This window comes from Pogona vitticeps, chromosome 8, assembly GCF_051106095.1.
Source record: "Pogona vitticeps strain Pit_001003342236 chromosome 8, PviZW2.1, whole genome shotgun sequence".
Classification (NCBI taxonomy): domain Eukaryota; kingdom Metazoa; phylum Chordata; class Lepidosauria; order Squamata; family Agamidae; genus Pogona; species Pogona vitticeps.
This window is the reverse complement of record NC_135790.1, coordinates 28300603-28320300: the sequence shown is the minus strand read 5'-3', so window position 1 is coordinate 28320300 and position 19698 is coordinate 28300603. Positions and strand designations below refer to the sequence as shown.

Sequence of the window (19698 nt, the reverse complement as noted above, 5' to 3'; positions counted from 1 at the left end):
TTTGGGCATTGACGGCAATTAACCAACCTCTCTTGACTTCCCTGGGCTAATGGGCCATTTCTACTGCCTAATGAAGAACCATCACTAATACTGCAGGGAAAGTGGTGTCAGGATAACCAGGTTGCTCATCATCTTTCTGCATTGATGTCTTTTAATTAAAAGACAAGGTATGCTATGATTAATGGGGCTCCTTCGGCAGGACTTGGCTTGGTGTGTTTTAGAAAGAAACCCAAAACCCTCCTTCCTGGTAAGATATACAGCCCCATCGGTCATGGCAGTCAGGATGCGTCAACGTGTATTTTTTCCACAAGGGCGATGACTGGAATGGAACAAGCGCCCAAAGACAAGCAAAAGGGACCCGATCCACTGACCCTTCTTGGCCAAAGCAATAGAGACGTAGCAAAGGGCTCTTTAAACCCCTGTGTTGTGGAAAGCAGCCGAGATTTGGGTAAGAAACCCCAATAGCTATTGCTAATTCTTGCTGGATGCTTCCAGTTGCTGATGATGGTCCTTCTCAAGTCATCAGAGTTCCTGGAGTCTAGATGAGGCAGGGGTTTTACACAGAGAAAGAGACAAACAGAGAGAGAGAGAGAAAAAAGAATCTGTTCATTCATGCCCTGGAAAGGAGAGCAAACATTCTGTGCCTCTTTTTTTTCTCTAAAACTAAGTCTAAGGTCTTTAAATTCTATCCAGCTTGCCGGACGACTCAGTAGGCTGAGGTATCTGGCTGTGGAGCCAGAGGTTGGGAGTTCAAATCTTTGTTGTGCCTGCTGCGAGTAGACGCCAGCCAGGGCAAGCGGGATGGTCCCACTGCACCCCCTCCCCAGAATAAGCGAATGGGAAACCATCTCTGAGTCTTCTCTCCCTAGAAAACCTTGAAGAAGGGCTGCTGTAAGTCCGCATTGACTGGACAGCTCGTGATGATGATGACGATGACGTTGAGGATGACCATTTTCAGTGCTCATGTTCCATCTGGAATTGGTGCGAGAAGTTTAGAACAGGGTCTTCCGGTGTACCCTCTCAGCTAAAAATGGCAGAAACTCCCAACACTTCCTACACAGATTTTATGGTAAAGCTGCGATGCGACACCTCATCGCAAGCCTGGAGGTAATCTCCAAAATGCATGTTGAACAGAAAGAGTGTGGGGGGGGGGGGAGAACTCAACCACACCGGGGTTCACAAAGGTCACTGATAACTTATAAATCCTGGCACATTTCCGGGATTCATGCTCTCATAAGAGAGGCGCCGGGTAGATGGTGTTCCATCTGCTTCTAGAACTTTATGTCACCGTCCTGCACGGAACCCCGGGCGCCGTTACCTCCTTCCTGCCGCGGCGCTCGGCTGCCCCCCCGTGCGCTGTGCTCAGTAGGAAAGCCACAGTGGAGGCACGGCCCTGCTGGAATGGCCGTCTGAATTATCGAGATGGTGAAAGGTTTATTATGCAAACATAATAAACGTAATAAGGGACGTGTTTATTATGCAAACAGCAACTGAGTTATGTGTCCTTTAAGACTACTAAATAGTTTTTAATTACTGCTATATCAGTAAATCCCATAAATATGCAAATGCAATTAGTTCACAAAATAGGCCCTAAATATCTTTATTCCTCTCCAGCAAAGTTCTTTGAAGTTAATCGCCGCCTTCCTTTGTTCGCTCCCTTGGCAGTGGAGCTGAAAATGAGGGGAATTATGACAGATGTACCATTTTATTTTATTTTTGCGGGGGAGAGAGAGAGGCCTTTTTCTCCCATCCTCCCCAGCTTCATCCTAATGCCACATCTGGACAGGCTAAGAGGGAGGAAGTGATGGAGAAAGTGCCACCCCCTTTACAATAACTAGCTCCATTGTTTGGCCTGCTCTCAGCTGTTTGTGCCTGACAGATCGCGCTGGTTTGGCCCCATGAGAAAATGGCTGCGGTTCATTCCGTTCCGGCCACCAACCCATTTTTCTCTCACCATCCTTCCGAAATCATCATTTCATGGGAGTACGACTTGTTCAGCCCTCATCAGGGTGGCTGGGGGGGGGGTCCTCCACCCTGAGGGTTTTGTTTTAAATGGGTTAAATCTGAGCCTATGGGGTTGTGAGTGGAGTCTTCACTGCAGGACTGCAGTTCAACCGCAGCGTCACGAGGTTCCTGATATGTTATGATACTTTTTCCTTTGCATGGTTGCATTCAGCCCTCTGAATTTCTCTCTGTCTTTCTCTCCATCTGTTTCTCTCTGTGTGTACTTGTGTGTTCAGTGGAACAGGAGTGAAGGACAGCTCTAAATAAAAGACAAAATACCCACCACATTTGAAACTGTATGTATGACTGAAACAGTAGTATATGCCATTGAAGACTGAGAGTGAGATATCAGAATTTGGAGTTCTGAGAAGGGGTTGCAGGAATTACGTGCTCTGAAGAAATGAATTAAGTCCATCAAGGTTTATGTCAGGTGAAACTTATTATAGTAGGACTCACATATCTGTGGAATCGGTATCTATGGTTTTATTTACCCTGTTTCCCCCAAAATAAGACCTAACAACAAAATGATTTTTCAGGATGCTCGTAATATAAGCCCTACCCCAAAAATAAGCCCCGGTGCAGTGAAACCCCGCCCTCCACCCTTGTGCAGCAACCAGAAGATGACATGACTATAAAATAAAACACAAGCCCTAATGCATTTTTGAAAATAAGCCCTAATGCATTTTTGGAAGCAAAAATTAATATAAGACCCCGTCTTGTTTTCGGGGAAACACGGTACCTGTAGTCTGAAAATATTAAAAATATTTGAAAGAAAAAAAAATCCAGAAATATGTATTTCCATGATGTAATTACCAGAACCAGTCCCTAGAGGGAGCCAGAGCCTATGCTATAAATATGGGGTTTGGTGTTATCCTCAGTTTTCTGCATCCATGGGGGAGGATATTGGAACCAATCCCCTGCAGATATGGGAATCCTATCGTAGTTCTTAAGAAGCGACAAGAATCTTTATCAGAGCCGTTTTTGATGCCTAGGGCAAGTGCCCCCCCATCCCACCTACTCCACCCAAAGGCATGAGTTCAAGCCCTCATTAAAAAGCAGGAAGAATGTGATGTGTATCAATTCGGGGAAAGGAACAGGACTGGAAGGTTTTTATTTTCCAGTAGACTCACTCCCTGAATTTTGGTGCCCTGCAGCAAATACCCTGTTGTTCTGTCCTTGTTACAGCCCTGTAAATTATTTGTTAATTTAGTAAACCACCATCACGGCGTTATGGGCATGTGGGAGTAACTTCAAACCAACAACCCCACCAGCAAAACTTCAAGAGATTGTTTGGAACAGTTCCAAGTTCTTGTTTTAGTACTTCAAAATAAATAGATTTCTCTATTTATTCTCTGGATTATTGACATCTATTTCCCCACCCATGCACCGGCGGGGGGGGGGGGGTTCACAGCCAAGTGAGGATTAGAACCCAGAACTCCAGAGTTCTTCCTTGAGCACTTTATCAACTATACCACCCGAGCTCTCATGAGCCACTCTCTGGACTCACAAAAAAGTTTTTTCCCCCCCAGATAAACTGTTGCTTCTCTCTCTGGCACATTTTGCATAGCCAGAGTGCCATCTGGGGGCCAGGCGGGATTTCTCTGCCCGGCTTGGTTTGATTCCAGATCAACGCTAGAAAGAAAATGAGGCTGGTCCTCCCTTTATTTTATTTACCATTTATAGGGAACAGGGCGACTTCGTTCGGAGGACTTACTTACCTGTAGTGGAATTGCACAGCAGTTCAGCCAAAGGGACATGGCAAAGCTAGGAAGGGTACATTAGGATTATCATCCGTTCCAGAGTCCCAACGTGGTGTGTAGTGGATCAAGCGATGGGCTAGGATGCTGGAGACCCGGGTTCTATTCTCCACTCAGCCACGGAAACTCCCTCGCCAGGGGATGTTGGTCAAGCCACTCCATCCCACATAGTTTGAAAACTTTACTAGACTTGCCATTGAGTCAAAAGCGACAGTGCGGCACATAATGCACACCTTATTGATTACTAGCTTGGGGAATAGGTCCCTTCCAACCTCCGCCATCTCTGGCCCAGCAGCAGAAGTGGTGAGTAGGGCCAGCAAGCCCCAGGTGTACTGTTTTGTGAGTTTATCCATCCACTTTCTCCTCATCTCCTACCCTGAGCATGCACTGGATACAGCTGGCCAGTCGGCAACTGCCATGGCTAACTAAATCTCTTCTTTCTAGCTTCCTTGCACAAGGGGGACGGTGTTTCTCCCAAACAATTATGATGAAATGTTGCTAATGTTATGTGCTGTCAAGTCACCTCTGACTTATGGTGACTCTGTGAATGATGGGGTCTGTCTACATACAGTGGTCCCCCAACCTTGGGCCTCCAGATGTTCTTGGACTACAACTCCCAGAAGCCTTCACCACCACCTCTGCTGGCCAGGATTTCTGGGAGTTGAAGTCCAAGAACATCTGGAGGCCCAAGGTTGAAGACCACTGGTCTACAAAACCTCTTGTTTTCAACAGCTCTGCTCAGCTCTTGCAAACCCAACCCTGTGGCTTCATTTATGGAGTCTTTCCATCCTGTCTTGGGTCTTTCCTCTTTTCCTTCTGCCTTCCACCTTTCCCAGAATTATGGCCGTTTTCCAGAGAATCCTGCCTGCTTGTGATGTGTCCAAAGCACCACAAACTCAGTTGCACTTCCAGAAACAGTTCAGGCTTGATTTCGATCAAACAAACCAACTCAAAGGTGAATGAAAATACTGTACCTCGGTCCCAATTTTCAAACTGGAAGGAGTTCAAAGCAATATTGGTCATTTCTTATATTTACACTAATTATTATTAATATTATCATCATTATCATTTTACATTGGCTTCATGGGCTAAAGCGCGTCTGATCTAAATAAACATAACAAAGCTGGAAAGTGATAAATATATAACCAAATTGGTAGCTGCCAGGTGTGAGGTGCACTGAACAAGCCCAGTTCCATTTTCACTGTGCCCCAGGTTTCTCCCACCCTCCGCATGAAAAAGAAAGGGTCTTTAAATATACATATTAATTAACACAGCACTGTTTTTAAGCAGGTGCCCCGGGCGCGCCTGCGCAGAAGGGTGAGGTTGAACTTCCGCGGGGCGGGCAGCAGGGGGCGCTGGTGGTCAAGGCAGGGCAGAGGGTGTGAGGGCGGGGGCGGGGAAAGGACGGTGAGCGGCGCTTTGCGGCGCCTATCAGCAGTGGAGGCGGGTCGAAGAGAGACGGGAGGGCGTGGGCCAGATTTCATGGGCGCGGCCAGGCCGGGAACCAATCCCCGCGCTCGCCTGTGCCCCCTCCCCTTGCTACGCGCTGGGTTTGTTTTTTGAATGGCGGGCCGCGCGGGGAGGGCGTGGCCAAGAGGGGGCGTGGCTGCGGGAGGAGGGGGAGAAAAGGGGCGTGGCGCGGCGGCGACCGCGTCCGTTGAAGGCGGGGGGGGGGCGGCCTCGGCGGTGGGCGTCCAGCCGGGAGGAGGAGGAAGAGGAGGAGGATGATGATGATGGCGGCCGGGCTGCAGCGGGGCCGGGAAGGGGGCTCGGGCGCCGCCGGGAGCAGCCAGCAGCAGGTGGGTGAAGGCTTTTTTGGGGGGTGGGGGGCCCCTGGGGACGCCTCCCCCGCCCTCAGGGTGCCTTAAAAGGGCAATGGCGGTGGGGCCCACCCGGGGCAGAGAGGGGGGGGCTTTTGCTCAACCTGCAAAACATACACACACACACCCCACCTGGCTGGCTGGCTTCTTGGTTTTTGCAATTGTTGTTAATTGCTGGTGGTGGTCGTTCTGAGGGCAGCCGGGGTGTGCCAACCCCTCACTCTCCAGCAGTGCCTCCCTTTCTTGCCCTCCAGTCCTGGGGCGCTCGGGGTCTCGAGGGGGACGCCCGCCCCGGCTTTGCTCTCCTCCTCCTTCTTTTGCATTTGGGGGAGGGCGTCTCTCTTTCTCTCTCTCTCTCCCCCCCCCAAACAGGCTTTCCCCCTCCTTTGGGTCTGGCTGGGGTGGGGTGGGGCACAAGGAGAGGAAAGTTTGTTTGTTGGTTGGTTTGTTTTGTAAAGGTGGACTCCTGGCCTCAGGCCTTCTCTTACTCCCCTTGGAGGTCCTGAGGAGCAGGAGGGCAAGGAACCCCCCCACCCACACCCCCCAGTTGCAAAGTGGAGAGAACCCTCTCTCCTCCTCCTCCTCCCCCCTCCAAAAAAGGGCCTTTGTATGCAAGCTTTGGCATCACACAGGAGTCTTCCTCCGGCTGGGTGTTGCTGAGATAAGAGAGGTGACGGTTTACAAGACCCCCCCCCTATAAAAACCCACCCTCCTGAGCCACCTTGGGTTTGAGCCTCTGAATGGGGTCCTTGTAGGTTCTGCAGCTGGTGCCTCTTTGGCCTCCTCCTTTCTCCCTTTGCTGGCGGCCTCCTCTTTAGCAAGGGTGGGGGGGGGTCCCGACAATAGCTTGGGTTCAGGTGGTCCCGATGCATCCTCCCTGGGGTCCACCTAGACTTCCTTGGAGGTCTCTGGCCGACAGAAGCAGACCTGTCTCAAAACCTTCCTGCCTTGAGAACCGGAGAAGAGGGTGGCCGGATTCCCCCCCCCCCCCAAAAATCCCCTCCGGTGGTCCCAGGTCTTTGTCGCTGTTGACATAGATGAGAGGAGGCTGTGACTCCCCAGGGAGGTAAAAGAGAAACAACCTTCTCTCCTAAGATGCTCCAAATCACCCCGGGTTAGAGGAGCCCCCGAGGGCTGGAAGCGATCCTGCTGACCTGGTTGAGGCTTTGCAGGTATTAAGTGGGAGAAGACCCCCCCCTTGCTTGAGCCAAAGCACCTTATTGTGGACATGCCTGAATATTGGGCGGGGGGCACCATGTAGGGCATTTGAACTGTGTGTAAATAGCACGGAAGCAAAATACCATGGAAAGGGCTGCCTTTTGTAGGTGTGGGTCCTTCTGTGGCTCGTGGCCACGCTCGGGGGGGGGGTCATGGGGAGCAAAGCCACCCCTTAAAAAGCAGACTTGATGGACCTGGATGGGACATAGGTCTTGGGAACACCTGTTCCCTCATCACTTTTTCCCCCCTCCTATTATCAAATGGCTTACTTCCTTTCTGCCCAGGTATCGAAGCTCAATGGGGAAGAAGCAGGAGCTGTTTTAGAGAAGGCACCTGTTTGGTGAAGTGCCTCGTTTGGTGATTATGGTCTGAAAATTGCATTCCCCCCCCCCCCAAAAAAAAAAATTCTAGAGCCACGGAGATGCCGTCCACCCTGCCTGATCGCTGCGGTGGCAGGAAGATTTGGTTGTGAATTTTGGGGTCCTTGTTTTCATGTTTCTAAAGAACTGAGTGTCTGTTCTCCTTTTAAAAGTTTGGAGAATTAAGGGGGTGTGGGAGTTGATTTTTATATATCTTTTTCCCTCCAAAGAGGGTATGTGACCTGCGTAGAAGCATAGACAGGTGCTTGAAATGAAATCTTGTATTCGGCCATTATGATCTGGTGACTGTTGTACCGTTCATTTCCCTCGGATCTCTAAAAAAGCTCAGAAAGGCAAACCTCCCCAAAGCACCAGAAACTCACCCCTGTTACAGGGCAGTTTGAGGCGTGGGCCCGGGCGTGCTGTGTGTCTCCGGCACCTTGTTGCAAATGTGAAATGACAAACCGAAAAGGCATGTGCAGCCAGCTTAAAATAGCTGCTCACCAAACCCCTGCAAATTCCATGGCCTCCTTATATGTCCGGTAGCATCTGCTGTTGCTTTTTGGTGGCATAAATATGCAGCCTGCCCCCCTGCCCCTACTCCTTCACTTTGGCTAAAGGGGTATTTGGACGCATTACAGTATTATTGATTCAGCCATGTTTTAAAATATGGCCCAATGTGGAAGAGTTTGCATTCTGTTTATTCACGCCTAACCATGTTGGGAGTCTGCAAACTTTTGAGCGAGATGGGATGCTTAATTGGGAGGTCTGGATGACTCTGTAGACACATAGATCCATATACTCCGTGATACTTGGCTTCAGGACACACCGTTAGAGCCGTAGGACAATGGGACCCATGACCTCAAGGGCAGGTGGGGAATATTCTGACGCCGGAGGCCTTCAAAAGAAAACTGGGCCGCCATCTCTCCGTTCTGCTGTGATTCGGATTCCTGCCTTGAGCAGGGGGTTGAACTCTCTGGCCTCATAAGCCCCTTCCTAGTCTGTTACTCTTTGGTTCTGTACGCTATGCCTGCATTATCAGCTTCACAGGGGAAATTGTACATTTGTTGTGTGGATTCAGTGACGGTGATCAGTGGGAGGAGAGGTCCGGTCCCTGAAGACAGGCACCATTCAAGAAGTGAGGCAGCCCCTCCAGGAGTGACGTCTGTAGGGGATCTTGCATTGGCTTGCATGGACGCAGGTGTGTAAAGGAAAGAGTGCTTGGCTTCTGTGCATTGGCCTGTGGAGGCACCTGCTGAACTTGATCCGAACCAGCCGCTATAGGGCTCCAGATGCCACGGGCTGCACCGTGGGCCTTGCCTTGTTATGGGTAGAGAGTTACGCTTTTACTGCTTCATTTCCCCCCCCCCCCTTGTGCCGTTTTCTTGCAGACCTGCAGTGTGCAGATCAACCAGTTAAGAGAGATCACGGGCATTCAGGATCCTTTGTTCCTCCACGAAGCCCTAAAGGTGAGTTTTCTTGGCGGACGCCAGCCTGATCCGCATGCTTAGACATTTCTGCCACTTTGGGGGATAGGGTGTGAGCGGGTTGGAGATCCGGTATTCAGTGCAGAGCTTGGACGTGATGTCAACTGAAAGCAGACCTGGTCACTAGTCCCATCCATCACGGTCGTGTCCGAAGCAGCCTTCCTCTGCGTGAGCCTCCCTCCATCTCTGTTGTCCACCTACTTCCTAGCCTGTTCACTCAGGGTGGCTTGTTTTGGGGGCCCTAAAGCCAAGAGCATCAGCCATGTTTTTGCAGGTTTAGTTCCAACAAACCCGGCGAAACTCTTTATTGTATACCCTTCCCTGGCCAGCATCCTCTCGCATCTCTATCCGCCTGGCCATAAATTAATCTGGGGATAGACCTTGGTGTTTTTGCTCTGTGACTTTCCACAAGCAAATAATGGAAAGATTTCCAGTAGCAGTCTGCAGGAGTGAGTGAGTAGCTCATGTTTGCCAGCAGGGGGTTCGGTTTTTAGTACAGTGGTGCCCCGCATAGCGAGGTTAATCCGTTCTGGATTAACCATCGCTATGGGGAAACATCGCTATATGGATAGGAAAAGGCCATAGGAACGCATTAAATTTAGTTTAATGCGTTCCAATGGCTTCTAAACTCACCGTTAAGCGATGTTTCCTCATAGCGCCGCCATTTTCGCGCCCTCGGTAAGTGAGGGCAGGGTGCGAAAATGCCATTTGGGGTCGTCTGGCGGCCATTTTGGAACCGCCGAACAGCTGATTTCCCGACATCAGAATGCGAAGATCGGTAAGCGAAACGCTTACCAATCGTCGCAATGCAATTTTTGGCCATAGAGACCATCGGTATGCGATCGCATTAGCGATCTCAAAAAAGAGATCGCTATGCGAATTCGTCGTTATACGGTGCACTCATTAAGCGAGGCATCACTGTATTTTTATTTTTCCCCTTGCCCTCCTGTGAAGTTGTTGCTCTCTCTGCAGGCAGAGTGGAAGATCTGAATTAAGGATGTTTTCCTTTAAGTCTTAACCCTGGCTCCTATTCCAGAAAAACAGTGGGTGTGCTGCAGTTTGAGAGAGCTGATCCCACGCAGCTTTATAATCCTGCTATGTGGCAAATGTTGCCTCCTCCTTCGTCCACAGGCTGCTGATGGGAACCTAATGCAGGCGGTCCGCTTCCTCACGGAGAGGCACGCAAAAGAGTCAGGCCAAGCAGCAGAGGCAACCACCGGCCACCAAGGCAGTGCGATTAGCCAACAGTGGGCCACAGGTAGGTAACCCTTGGCCTCCAACTGTGATATCTCTGTCACCAGTTAATAAACTGGGCCTGTTCTACTTTGGGCAAGTCATGAGAAGGCAGGGTTCTCTGGAAAAGACCATTGTGCTCGGAAAGGTGGAAGGCAGCAGGAAAAGAGGAGGACCCAATACGAGATGGACAAATTCCCTAAAGGAAGCCAAGTCACAGGCTTTTGTTTGCAAGAGCTGAGCAGGGCAATTGAGGACAGGACAATTTAGAGATGGCTCCTTCGTTGGGTCGCCATGAGTCAGGCGTGACTTGAAGGTACACAATAAGAACAGCAAGGGAAGTGCCTTAAATGGGAAGTGAGCTTGCATGTGAGTGTTTGCGTGCAACTTATTTTCCTGGCTCCCTCCAAGTTTGCAGTTCAGAGCTGTGCGCCAGCCTCCAGTCAGACTGGGCTCCCCTTCTAATCTAAAGACCAGGCCATCTGTGGGAGGTCGCGTTCCGGTCTGGTTTGAATCTTGGATGGACCTCGAATGCCCCTTTTCCGGTGGTATTCTTGCACACCCCATCCAGATTGTGTTTTGCACACGGGAGGCTGCGAATTAGGGTGGCGATCGGAATGTGGCCTTGCACGACCACGAGGCTGGGCGTCCGATCATCCTAGATGGTGTTTCCCTCTCTGGTTCTGTCTGAGGAGGTTTGGCACAGGCTTCCTAGGGAATCGCAGTCACCTTGCATTCCAGGTCCGGTAGAGGGAACGCAAGACTGCAAAACGGTTCTTCAGGCCGCCGTTCCTTCTGGAGACCAGAATTTCCCGAGCGCTCGCGTGGTCGCAGACAAGGATTCCAACACAGCCGGGAATGGGTATGCTAAATTGTGCTTCTCCACCCCACCCCCCTTTTCTGTTGTGTGCATCGGTTTAGCAACCTGGTTCCTGCAGGGGGAGGAGCGACTGTCTTCTTGTTTCTTCCCCAGACTGGGTTTGGGTCGAGCATCGTTTGCTGATGCCTTAGTTATGCAGTCCGATGCTTGAAACGGAAGTTTGGCCCTACGTCCGAGCCCCACAGAAGAGGGGCCTGATCAGGAGTCCCTCCTCTTGTCCTGGTCGGCTTCTCTTTCAAGCATAGCGGTATTTTGATGGGGAGACAAAGAGAGAGACTGTTTTCAGAGCAATTTCCCTCTCATCTGGAACACGGTGTGTGTGTGTGTGTGGGAGCCTGTTGTGGGTTTGACCGTAGTTGCGCTTGTGATGCAGCACAATTCCTCCGTGATCACCTGTTGGCTTACGATTCCCGGCAGGGCCTGTGAGCTGAGCGTAGCGGAAAGCACAAACCGCTCCAAACGGAAACGGTGTGAAGTGTGGGGAGAGCATCCTTCCCCCAATGACTGGAAGAGAGTGGCCGAATGGCCGGTGGGGCTGAGAAATATCGGGAACACCTGCTGGTTCAGTGCAGTCATACAGGTAAGGGGGTGCTGCTCGGGTTTCCAGCCATCGTGCGCCTAGGCTGACGTGGGGGGGGGTGCTCGCTGGGTGGGTAGGCGTTGTCTTTCCTTGCCTTAACGTATGCCGGTTTGTGTTTGGGCCTGCAATTGGTGGCCATTGCAAATAGTGCTGTGGCTTCTGCTTACATGTCCTAGCTGCATTTCGGGTCCATGTTTCCAAGACAGAGCAGATGAAATGGATGTCCCGTTGAAATTCTGTCTGGGGCTTCAACACCCTTTGGTCTCCACCTGCGAGGAGGCGAGGGACAGCATCTGAAGCTTTAACAGTCCCACGAGTCACCTTCTCACTTGCAAGGCAGCCAGGATGATTGGGGGACTGGAAACCAAGCCCGATGAGGAAGGACTGAAAGAATGGGGCCTGTTCAGCCTTTAGAAGAGAAGACTGCAGGGGGATGGGATAGCGGTTTTGCAACACTTGAAAGGCAGCCCTACAGAGGAGGGGCAGGATCCTGTTCCCCATCATTCCAGAGTGCAAGATACATAATAATGGGCTCAAGCAACGGGAAGTCTGATTTAGGCTAAAGATCAGGAAAAACTTCCTAACTGTTAGAGTAGTACAACAGTGGAAACAACGGCCTTGGCAGGAGGTGAAAGCACTAATGCTGGAGGCCTTGGAGAGAAAACTGGACCACCGTCTGTCAGACCTGCTTTGATTTGAATTCCTGTCTTGAGCAGGGGGGTTGGACTGGATGGTCTTCTAGGCCCCTTCCAACTCAATTATATCATGATTCTGTGAATATAAGGGTTTGAGAGGATCTGGCACCACTGGATGAAAGAATTATTGTCTGAATCTCATTTGGAGGCAGAGTTAAGCATATGGGTACCACACACACGCACACTTGCTCCTCTATACCTAATAGACCCCCTTCAGAGGGGACAGTTGGTCAGCAGAGTGTTTTCTCCTCTGCTTTTGCTTGGGAAATAACATTTGGAACAGCCATGAATGCCGAGTGACAAATTCTGTTGTGAGCTGAATGTGAGGGCCGATGGCGGTCTTGCTCTGATCCTTCGAGATGAGGTTTTCACTTACGGGGTTTCTCTTGTCAGTCTCTTTTCCAGCTGCCGGAATTCCGACGCTTGGTGCTCAGCTACTCCGTCCCAGAGGGTGTCCTTGAAAACTGCCACAGCCGAAGTGTAAGCCATCCGGAGCGAGCCCTTCTTTTCCTATCCTGATATCCGGTCGTGGCCTAAGACTGGAGTTGGATCTTTGTGTGGGTGGATCTGCAGAAGGGGAGCAGCTGTCTTTCCCTTTTCACTGATCCCGTGATCCCACTCGTTAGTCATTGACGCACAGAGTCTGGACGTCGACAAAGCCCAGAGGGGCGTGAGCGCCCAGTGCGTTTGCTGAACGAATCAGACCCCCAAAATAAACTGCCTACAGATAGTCCAGAAAATGTGGCGTAAAGACACAACCTCTTTGCATAACGGACGTTATTCACCAACTGTTCCGACACGGTGGGGGTGGCTAGCGTTTGTCAGAGGAAGAGTTGGCCAACATTTCTTTGAATGATGATTCTTTTCTTGCCCTTTGTGGGAGGCCTCGGGGTGACCACAAACAACCAGAGCAAGTTCAAGATTTAAAATAATTGCAGGGCAAGTCAAACACAGTAAAACGAAGTGGAAGAGGGACTCTGCCAACCCAATTGTTGTGCTTTGTTTCTTCCGTAGAAGAAAAGGAACATTGCCTTCATGCAGGAGCTCCAGTATCTCTTTGCTTTAATGCTGGGAACATCCCGTAAGTTTGTAGATCCGACGACGGCGCTGGAAATGCTCAGGGGCGCCTTCAGGTCTCCCGAGGAGCAGCAGGTGAGCCCAAGGGAGTCTGGTTATCCGGAGTTGCCTAGTGCGGCCACTGTCTTGGGGAACAGCCGGCGGCGGCGGTGGGGGCCAGACACGGGCCCGGCTTTGGATCGGCGTCTCTGTCCGTCAGGCCGCTCTCAGAACTAGCGTGGCCTCGGTGGCTGCTTGGTGGCCATCGGCCCACATCCTGGGAAGAGCAGGCCGTTGGACAAGGCAGGAACTTGTCCACATGCAGGCTATTTTTCATAATCTCAGATCTTGCAGGAGTGTTGTGAAAACTCTTAGACTTGCAATCTGTAGGGCTCCATGGAGAACCACATTCTCACTTACTTCGCCTCTGGCAGAGACTTTGAGCTTTCAGTACTTGTTTTAAATTATTAATTGTTTTTTAATCAGTTTTGTAGCTTGTTTTCCTTCATGTGCAACATTATGTTTTTAGTACTGTGGAGAAAGGTGGCCGGTTAGATGGATGGGAGGATGGATGGATGGATATGCATGTTGAGACCCAAACTGTAAAACCTTTGTGACAGCTGTTTGTAAAAAGCAGGTGGCAAAAACAAAATTACACTAATTTGGAGGTCTCTGGTTTTCTTCCAGCAAGACGTGAGCGAGTTTACTCACAAGCTTCTGGACTGGTTGGAAGACGCTTTCCAGCTGACTGTGAATGCTCAGTGAGTGCTCTTGGAACTTCTGCTTCCTAACTGGGTTTAGTAAATGACACAAAAGGGAACGCATGTGTTAACGCTGTTAATTGCAAAGAAATAGAGCTGTTTCTTACACCATCCTGGTATCCTGTTTGGGGGCTCAGATTAAGATCCTAATTAAAATAAAATGTGGCAGCTCCCACTGGGTACATGAACATTTTTCCCCTAGGCAAAAAGGGCATCCTCTGAGTAAAGTGACTTGTGTGTTAGCCGCTTTCTGTTCAAGGGCCCATGATCCCCTGTGTTTAACATCACTGACTTTGTATCTAAGTTGGCCATTAAAATTTGTGAATCACGACTCCATGCCGAGGTTCAGTATACCCAGGTTTGAGAGTTGGGAGTGTTGAGGTTTTAATCTTACAGTATTGTGTTGAGCGTAGTTCTCTGAAGCCTCAATCTCACAATGAATTGTGCCATTTCAGGCTACAGAAGAGGCTTGTCTAATGGAATGGGCTGTTGGGGGCTAGGGATCTCCCACTTGTACTGTGGGGGATCCATCCTGCAGGGACCGGCTGAGTCTTTGTAATGATCTACTAATAAATCTGTGGGTGGTTTGCAAGAGATTGGCATGGTTGATGGTTGACCTAGGGAGAAAGAATGCAGAAGGGTGGTGAATTTTCCCCCAAAAGTGGCATTGCATCCAGCGATCTCGGCTCGCTGTCATTCTCTCTCTCCCTTCTTCTGTCTGAAGCAGCAGCTCCCAGGATAAATCTGAGAACCCGATGGTTCAGCTTTTTTACGGGACTTACCTAACCGAAGGTATTCACGAAGGTAAGCTGCCAGAGCGTGATGTTGGATATTTTTTCCGTAGCTGGGTGTTGCTCCGTTGCAGATGTGTTCTGCCAGCAATAGCATCAGAGACGTGGCCCAATGCGAGATTGGTTGAGCCATAGAACGATGGAGCTGCAGGGGACCTGGAAGTGGCCCCTTTAACCTCTCCTTAAAAACTTCCAAGGAAAGACAATCTTCTCTCTCTCCTCCCATTGCTGAACAGCTCTTGCTCTCAGGAGGTTCCTCCTAATATTTAATAATATAATAACCTTTGAACAACGGCAGTTAGAAAGGGCTTTGGGTTGTGTGCTGCCCGTTGTCCCTGTTTGAAGGATGGGCTCCCCCTTCAGTAAGGCAGCTTCCCATGCTCAAGAGTGACCAAAGCTGAGCCGTGTGTCTCATTTCTTTGGAAAACATTTTCCTCCTAAAATACAAAACTTGGGCTAGAAGAAATACGTATTGCAGGAACCCAGATCATGTAATCGTGGTATCCCCACATTTGTCATTCATTTTGTTTCTAATCCAGGCAAAGAGAGACGAATGAATAAATAATTGGAAGATTCTGCAGCTATGTTTTCAAATAAATCCTTCCTTTTTTTTTTGTGACGGGTTTTTTTTTCCTCCCCCCGCTTCATCTTCAGGTAAAACTTTTTCCAAAATAGAGACCTTTGGCCAGTATCCTTTGCAGGTGAACTGCTATAAAAACTTGATTGAGTGTTTGGAAGGAGCCATGGTGGAGAAAGAGGCCGGATCCTCGCCCAATCAGTCAGTGAAGTACGGACAAGAGGTGAGTTGCGGATGGCTGTGCTTTTTTTCTTTTTGCCTGCAAGCAGAATTGGCACAACTACGAGAGTGTAAAATCTTGGGCGAGCAAAAATTGCCGTGGGGGTGCAATCAATTTGAAGTGTGTAGGGGCTGACGGGAAAGGTCAGCTGGCTTGCTAAGAGGGTAAAATCACTGTAGCAGCTCATCGGTGTCAGGGGTTGACCTTGTAAACGAGTCTTGTGAAGAGCAAGTGTGGTAAAAGTGTTTCTCTTTCTGTTGAAGCTTTACCCGTACCTGAGTAGGGTGGGAAGAGCCCCTGCCTCCATATTTTCGGAGGGTAAAATACAGTTCTTAACTTAATGGTATGCTTTTTTTATACATATATATATAAATTTGTCCCTTTCCTCTTCCTCTATATTATATTTCTCTCTCCAATCATTTTAACAAAGTCTTCTGCCTCTGCTGATTTTGGGGTGCTTCCTTCCGAGTTGAATTCATGGGGCCGGCCGTGTGCTGCTTATCTCAACTATATTTGTAAGCTGTCCGGAGTCCTATTAGGCTACATACCAAGAATTTCCCTTTTTGGAAATGCACGTGGAAAAGTATACGTAGGAAGGAAGGCTGCTTAAGAAGGTGGCTGGGGGGGGTAGAGTTTCAACCAGCAAAAGTGAGGAGATTTATGCCCACAGCACAGAGTTTGGAAAATATATAGAAAGGTTAAAATGGCTGTTAAACAAAGATGTTTTGTCATATAGTTTCCCAGAATTTTAAGGTAGGGGATCCGAAAGCTGAAGAGAATCACCTTCTTTTGCTTTGGGAATCTGAGGTGTTTCTTACCTGAAACTCCACAGAATTGTAGGAATCTGTACAGGAATCCGGTAAATAGATCTTCCGAGGCTGCTGCCCTCAAGCTAATTATCGGCTCTGGTGAGCCTAAAATGGTGGTAGGGAATCTGGAGTCTTTGTGTTGGCTTTTGTTGAAAATAGGCAACATTTGTGGGAGCAGATGTTGTGCTCTGTTTATTTATTTAAAATATTTTAACCCCACCTTCTTAAAAGACCCAAGGTGGCTCATTTCATCAAGAGACAATATTTATAGCTAGAAACAATCGGTATACAAAAGCAGCGTTCATCATTAAAAGACAATATTTAAAGCTAAGCACAGTATGTATGAAGATATTTTAAACAGAACAAAAAAATGCTATACTAAAAGATGGTGAGCAGCAGCGACACTAAAAACACATTCCAAGGAGGGAAGGTAGGACAATCCATTTGAAACACACAGTACACATGCCCTGGGAAGCCCCTGTCCCCTGGGGTAAAACTTGGCTGAGGGGTAGAGCTTCTTGCGCCATTTTAAGCAGCCGTTAAGTTGCCAGGACAGCTCAGGTTGAGGCAGATCATTCTGAGGGGAGGGCACAAACGCCAACGCGGAAGACCTGTCTAGCCGCAGACAGTAGAGGTCTACAAAAAGCTAGGTACCTTTGGGAGAGGCTCAAAGATATTTTTAGCATTGCCCTGGAAAATCCTTTTGACCGATGTTTAGTAGAAATTGTCTCTGAAGAGGTGGTAATCGTTAGTTGTGTACCAAATGATTGAATACAGGCCCAACCTCTGGATTATTCTGGGTAAATCACGTAGGTGAATGAGGTCTAATAGTTGTGGGTGAGATACAGTGGTCTAAGTATTTAAAATCATTAGATGTGGCTTTGTGTTCTGCATCAATAAATAAAGGCGTTGTAGCATGACATTCTCCTAGATTTGAAAGCCAATATACCTATTTTATTTATTTATTTTCTTTGTCCCAGCGCTGGTTTACGAAGCTTCCTCCGGTGTTGACCTTTGAACTTTCCCGATTCGAGTTCAATCAGTCCATTGGACAGCCAGAGAAGATCCACAACAAGTTAGAGTTCCCAAAGATCATTTATATGGACAGGTAAGGTGGTGCAGAAAAAGTCCACTCGTTGTGTCTTTCAAAGCCTCCTATAAAAATAGTGGATCATCTTAGAATCATCTCGGAACTGCAGAGCTGGAAAGGGACCCAATGGATCAAGGAGGCAGCTGTGGGGAATCAAACTCCCAACCTCTGGCTCCACAGCCAGAGGCCTCAACCACTGAGCTATAGTGGTGTGGCGAGAGGGTGTATGGGCCAGTGGAAAAGATTCATGGCTCAGAAATATATTTCTTTAGGTTCCTGTACAGTAACAAGGACCTTGTCCAAGCCAAAAGAGAAGAGATCAAGAAACTGAAAGATCAGATAGCAGGTCTTCAGCAGAAACTGGAAAAGTAAGTAGTTTTTACTTGCAGTGTATGTGGTCAGCAGTGGGACGTGGTGGCACTGTGGGTTAAACCGCAGAAGCCTCTGTGCTGCAAGGTCGGAATTCCAGCAGTCGTAAGACCGAATCCACGTGACAAAGTGAGCACCCATCGTTTGTCCCAGCTCCTGCCAACCTAGCTGTTCGAAAGCATGTAAAAAGGCAAGTCGATAAATAGGTACCACCACAGTGGGAAGGTCACGGTGTTCTGTGTCTAGTCGCACTGACCACGTGACCACAGAAACTGTCTTTGGACAAACGCTGGTTCTACGGCTTGGAAACGGAGATGAGCACCACTCCCTAGAGTCAGACACAACGGGACTAAAAATGTCAAGGGGAACCCTTACATTTATATGGTTAGTAGATGCCAGTGTGTGGCAGGCAAAAAAAACCTTTTTGTGACTAATCTTATTTAATAAAACCCTGTCTCTTTGGAATTTGATAATTGTCTTACGTGCCATTAAGTTGGATCTCTCTTGCCACGACCCTCAGGGGTTCTGCGGTATCTGAGATGCTCAAGGCTTGGTTTGCCAGGGCCACTGTCCAGTGGATTTCCATGGCCGAGCAGGGATTTGAATCCAGGTCTTTCTTCATCATGCTATCCGCTCCACCACAATGGCTTTTTTGATCCAGTTAGCACAGGTTTGTAGCGATGTGCCAAGCCACATGTGGGAGAGGTGGCCATAACCATCGCCTTTGACCATTTTTAGGTACATGAGGTATGGGTCTGGCTCCACCCGCTTCCCCTTGCCAGACATGCTGCAGTACGTACTGGAATTTGCAAGCACCCGGTCCTCTCCTGGTGTGCTCAGCACCCAGGTTTCAGCACCAACGGAAGCCCAGGTTGAGTGCCAACCTTCAGAGACTCCACCAGCACAAAGCAGGTAAAACTTTATTTGTTTTCTTGAAGGTCATGGGGCCATAGTTTGTCGGTTTCCTGAAAACTCACTTCCAGCCTCTCATCTATTTCTGACGGACAAGAGTCATTATCTGTAATTTTTCTCTTTCCTGAATAAGAGCTTGGTTGAAAGTCTGATTCTCCTACGGCAAACGTTGTGATTGTTCAGCACCGTTGTCTCTAAACAAGAAATGAGATGGCAGTGCTGAAAAAAACATGATCATTGTCTGTGTTACTTTTAAGGGATTCTCCCCAAATCGGCAGAAAAATAAACATTAGCAAACTGTTGTCCGCTAGAACTCAAGAGTAGCAGCGTGTTGGTTTCCATTTACTGAAAAGCCACTGAACCGCTTTGTGTTTGTCTGTTTCATAGTGTAAAAGTCACAGAAACGGAGAGGGCAGAATACGTAGCCTCTGCTCCAGCTGTCTCTCAAGCCAACGGGCCACTACGGGCATCCAGAGGTTCTGTGGAGATGCCAGAATACCCAGCTCCTCGTGTTACCTCAGAGGACAACATTAATATTGTCATGACTTGTCTTCAGCGATGGAGGGAAGACGTTGAGCAAGACATGGCAGGTCAGTGCACAGAGAATCCAGTGTCTGGTTTCTAGCTTGCCCTTGAGGAAACGAGAGAGGAAGAAGCTGAAATAAGCGTCCCTGAGGGACTGCTGATTCCAACGCCCCCTCGTTGAACCCCTAGGCTTTGGTTCAGCTGAGCAGGCTGGGTGTCGTGGCAGGAAAGGTGCTGAAGGAAGCCTGCGTCTTTATGCTTGACATATTTCGCTGCTGTGAACCGGTTGCTTTGGAAAGCTTTCTTCAGGCAGAAAGATGGGATATTGAGTAACCATAACTGGGCTGGAAGGTGCCGTGTGGCAGCAGCAGCAGCAGCTACAGAAAAACTGGTTGTCTGGGTCAAGGCGGAAGTATGCCAAGTTTCACTCTTGGTGGTTTGTGAGGATATGGGGAGCGAAGTCCTTGGACAGAAGGTTGAGTTTTCTTCTTTGAAAAAAAGCTGGGTTCTAGGAATTAGCTCCCCCCCCCCCCCCCAATGTGCCTGGGTTTGTAA

The 19698-nt window shown here is 49.0% G+C and overlaps 1 protein-coding gene across 7 annotated transcripts in view; it reads left to right on the top strand.

Moving 5' to 3' along the window:
• The first annotated feature begins 5407 nt into the window (after positions 1-5407).
• The window catches only part of USP28 (ubiquitin specific peptidase 28), a 26379-nt gene continuing 12088 nt past the window's right edge, over positions 5408-19698 (top strand). For 3 of the 7 annotated variants that reach the window (XM_072979341.2, XM_078379608.1, XM_072979336.2), the window contains exons 1-14: positions 5408-5560; positions 8550-8627; positions 9777-9903; positions 10620-10740; positions 11176-11338; positions 12427-12513; positions 13048-13185; positions 13777-13850; positions 14578-14654; positions 15296-15441; positions 17228-17355; positions 17610-17705; positions 18445-18618; positions 19006-19208. In XM_072979341.2, coding sequence (XP_072835442.2) covers positions 5486-5560; positions 8550-8627; positions 9777-9903; positions 10620-10740; positions 11176-11338; positions 12427-12513; positions 13048-13185; positions 13777-13850; positions 14578-14654; positions 15296-15441; positions 17228-17355; positions 17610-17705; positions 18445-18618; positions 19006-19208 — 1687 coding nt within the window. In that variant the 5' untranslated portion in view covers positions 5408-5485. Of the gene's footprint in view, positions 5561-8549; positions 8628-9776; positions 9904-10619; positions 10741-11175; positions 11339-12426; positions 12514-13047; positions 13186-13776; positions 13851-14574; positions 14655-15295; positions 15442-15701; positions 15782-17227; positions 17356-17609; positions 17706-18444; positions 18619-19005; positions 19209-19698 lie in introns of those variants that run through there. The other 4 variants (XM_072979339.2, XM_078379607.1, XM_072979335.2 and 1 more) reach the window with 2 other exon arrangements.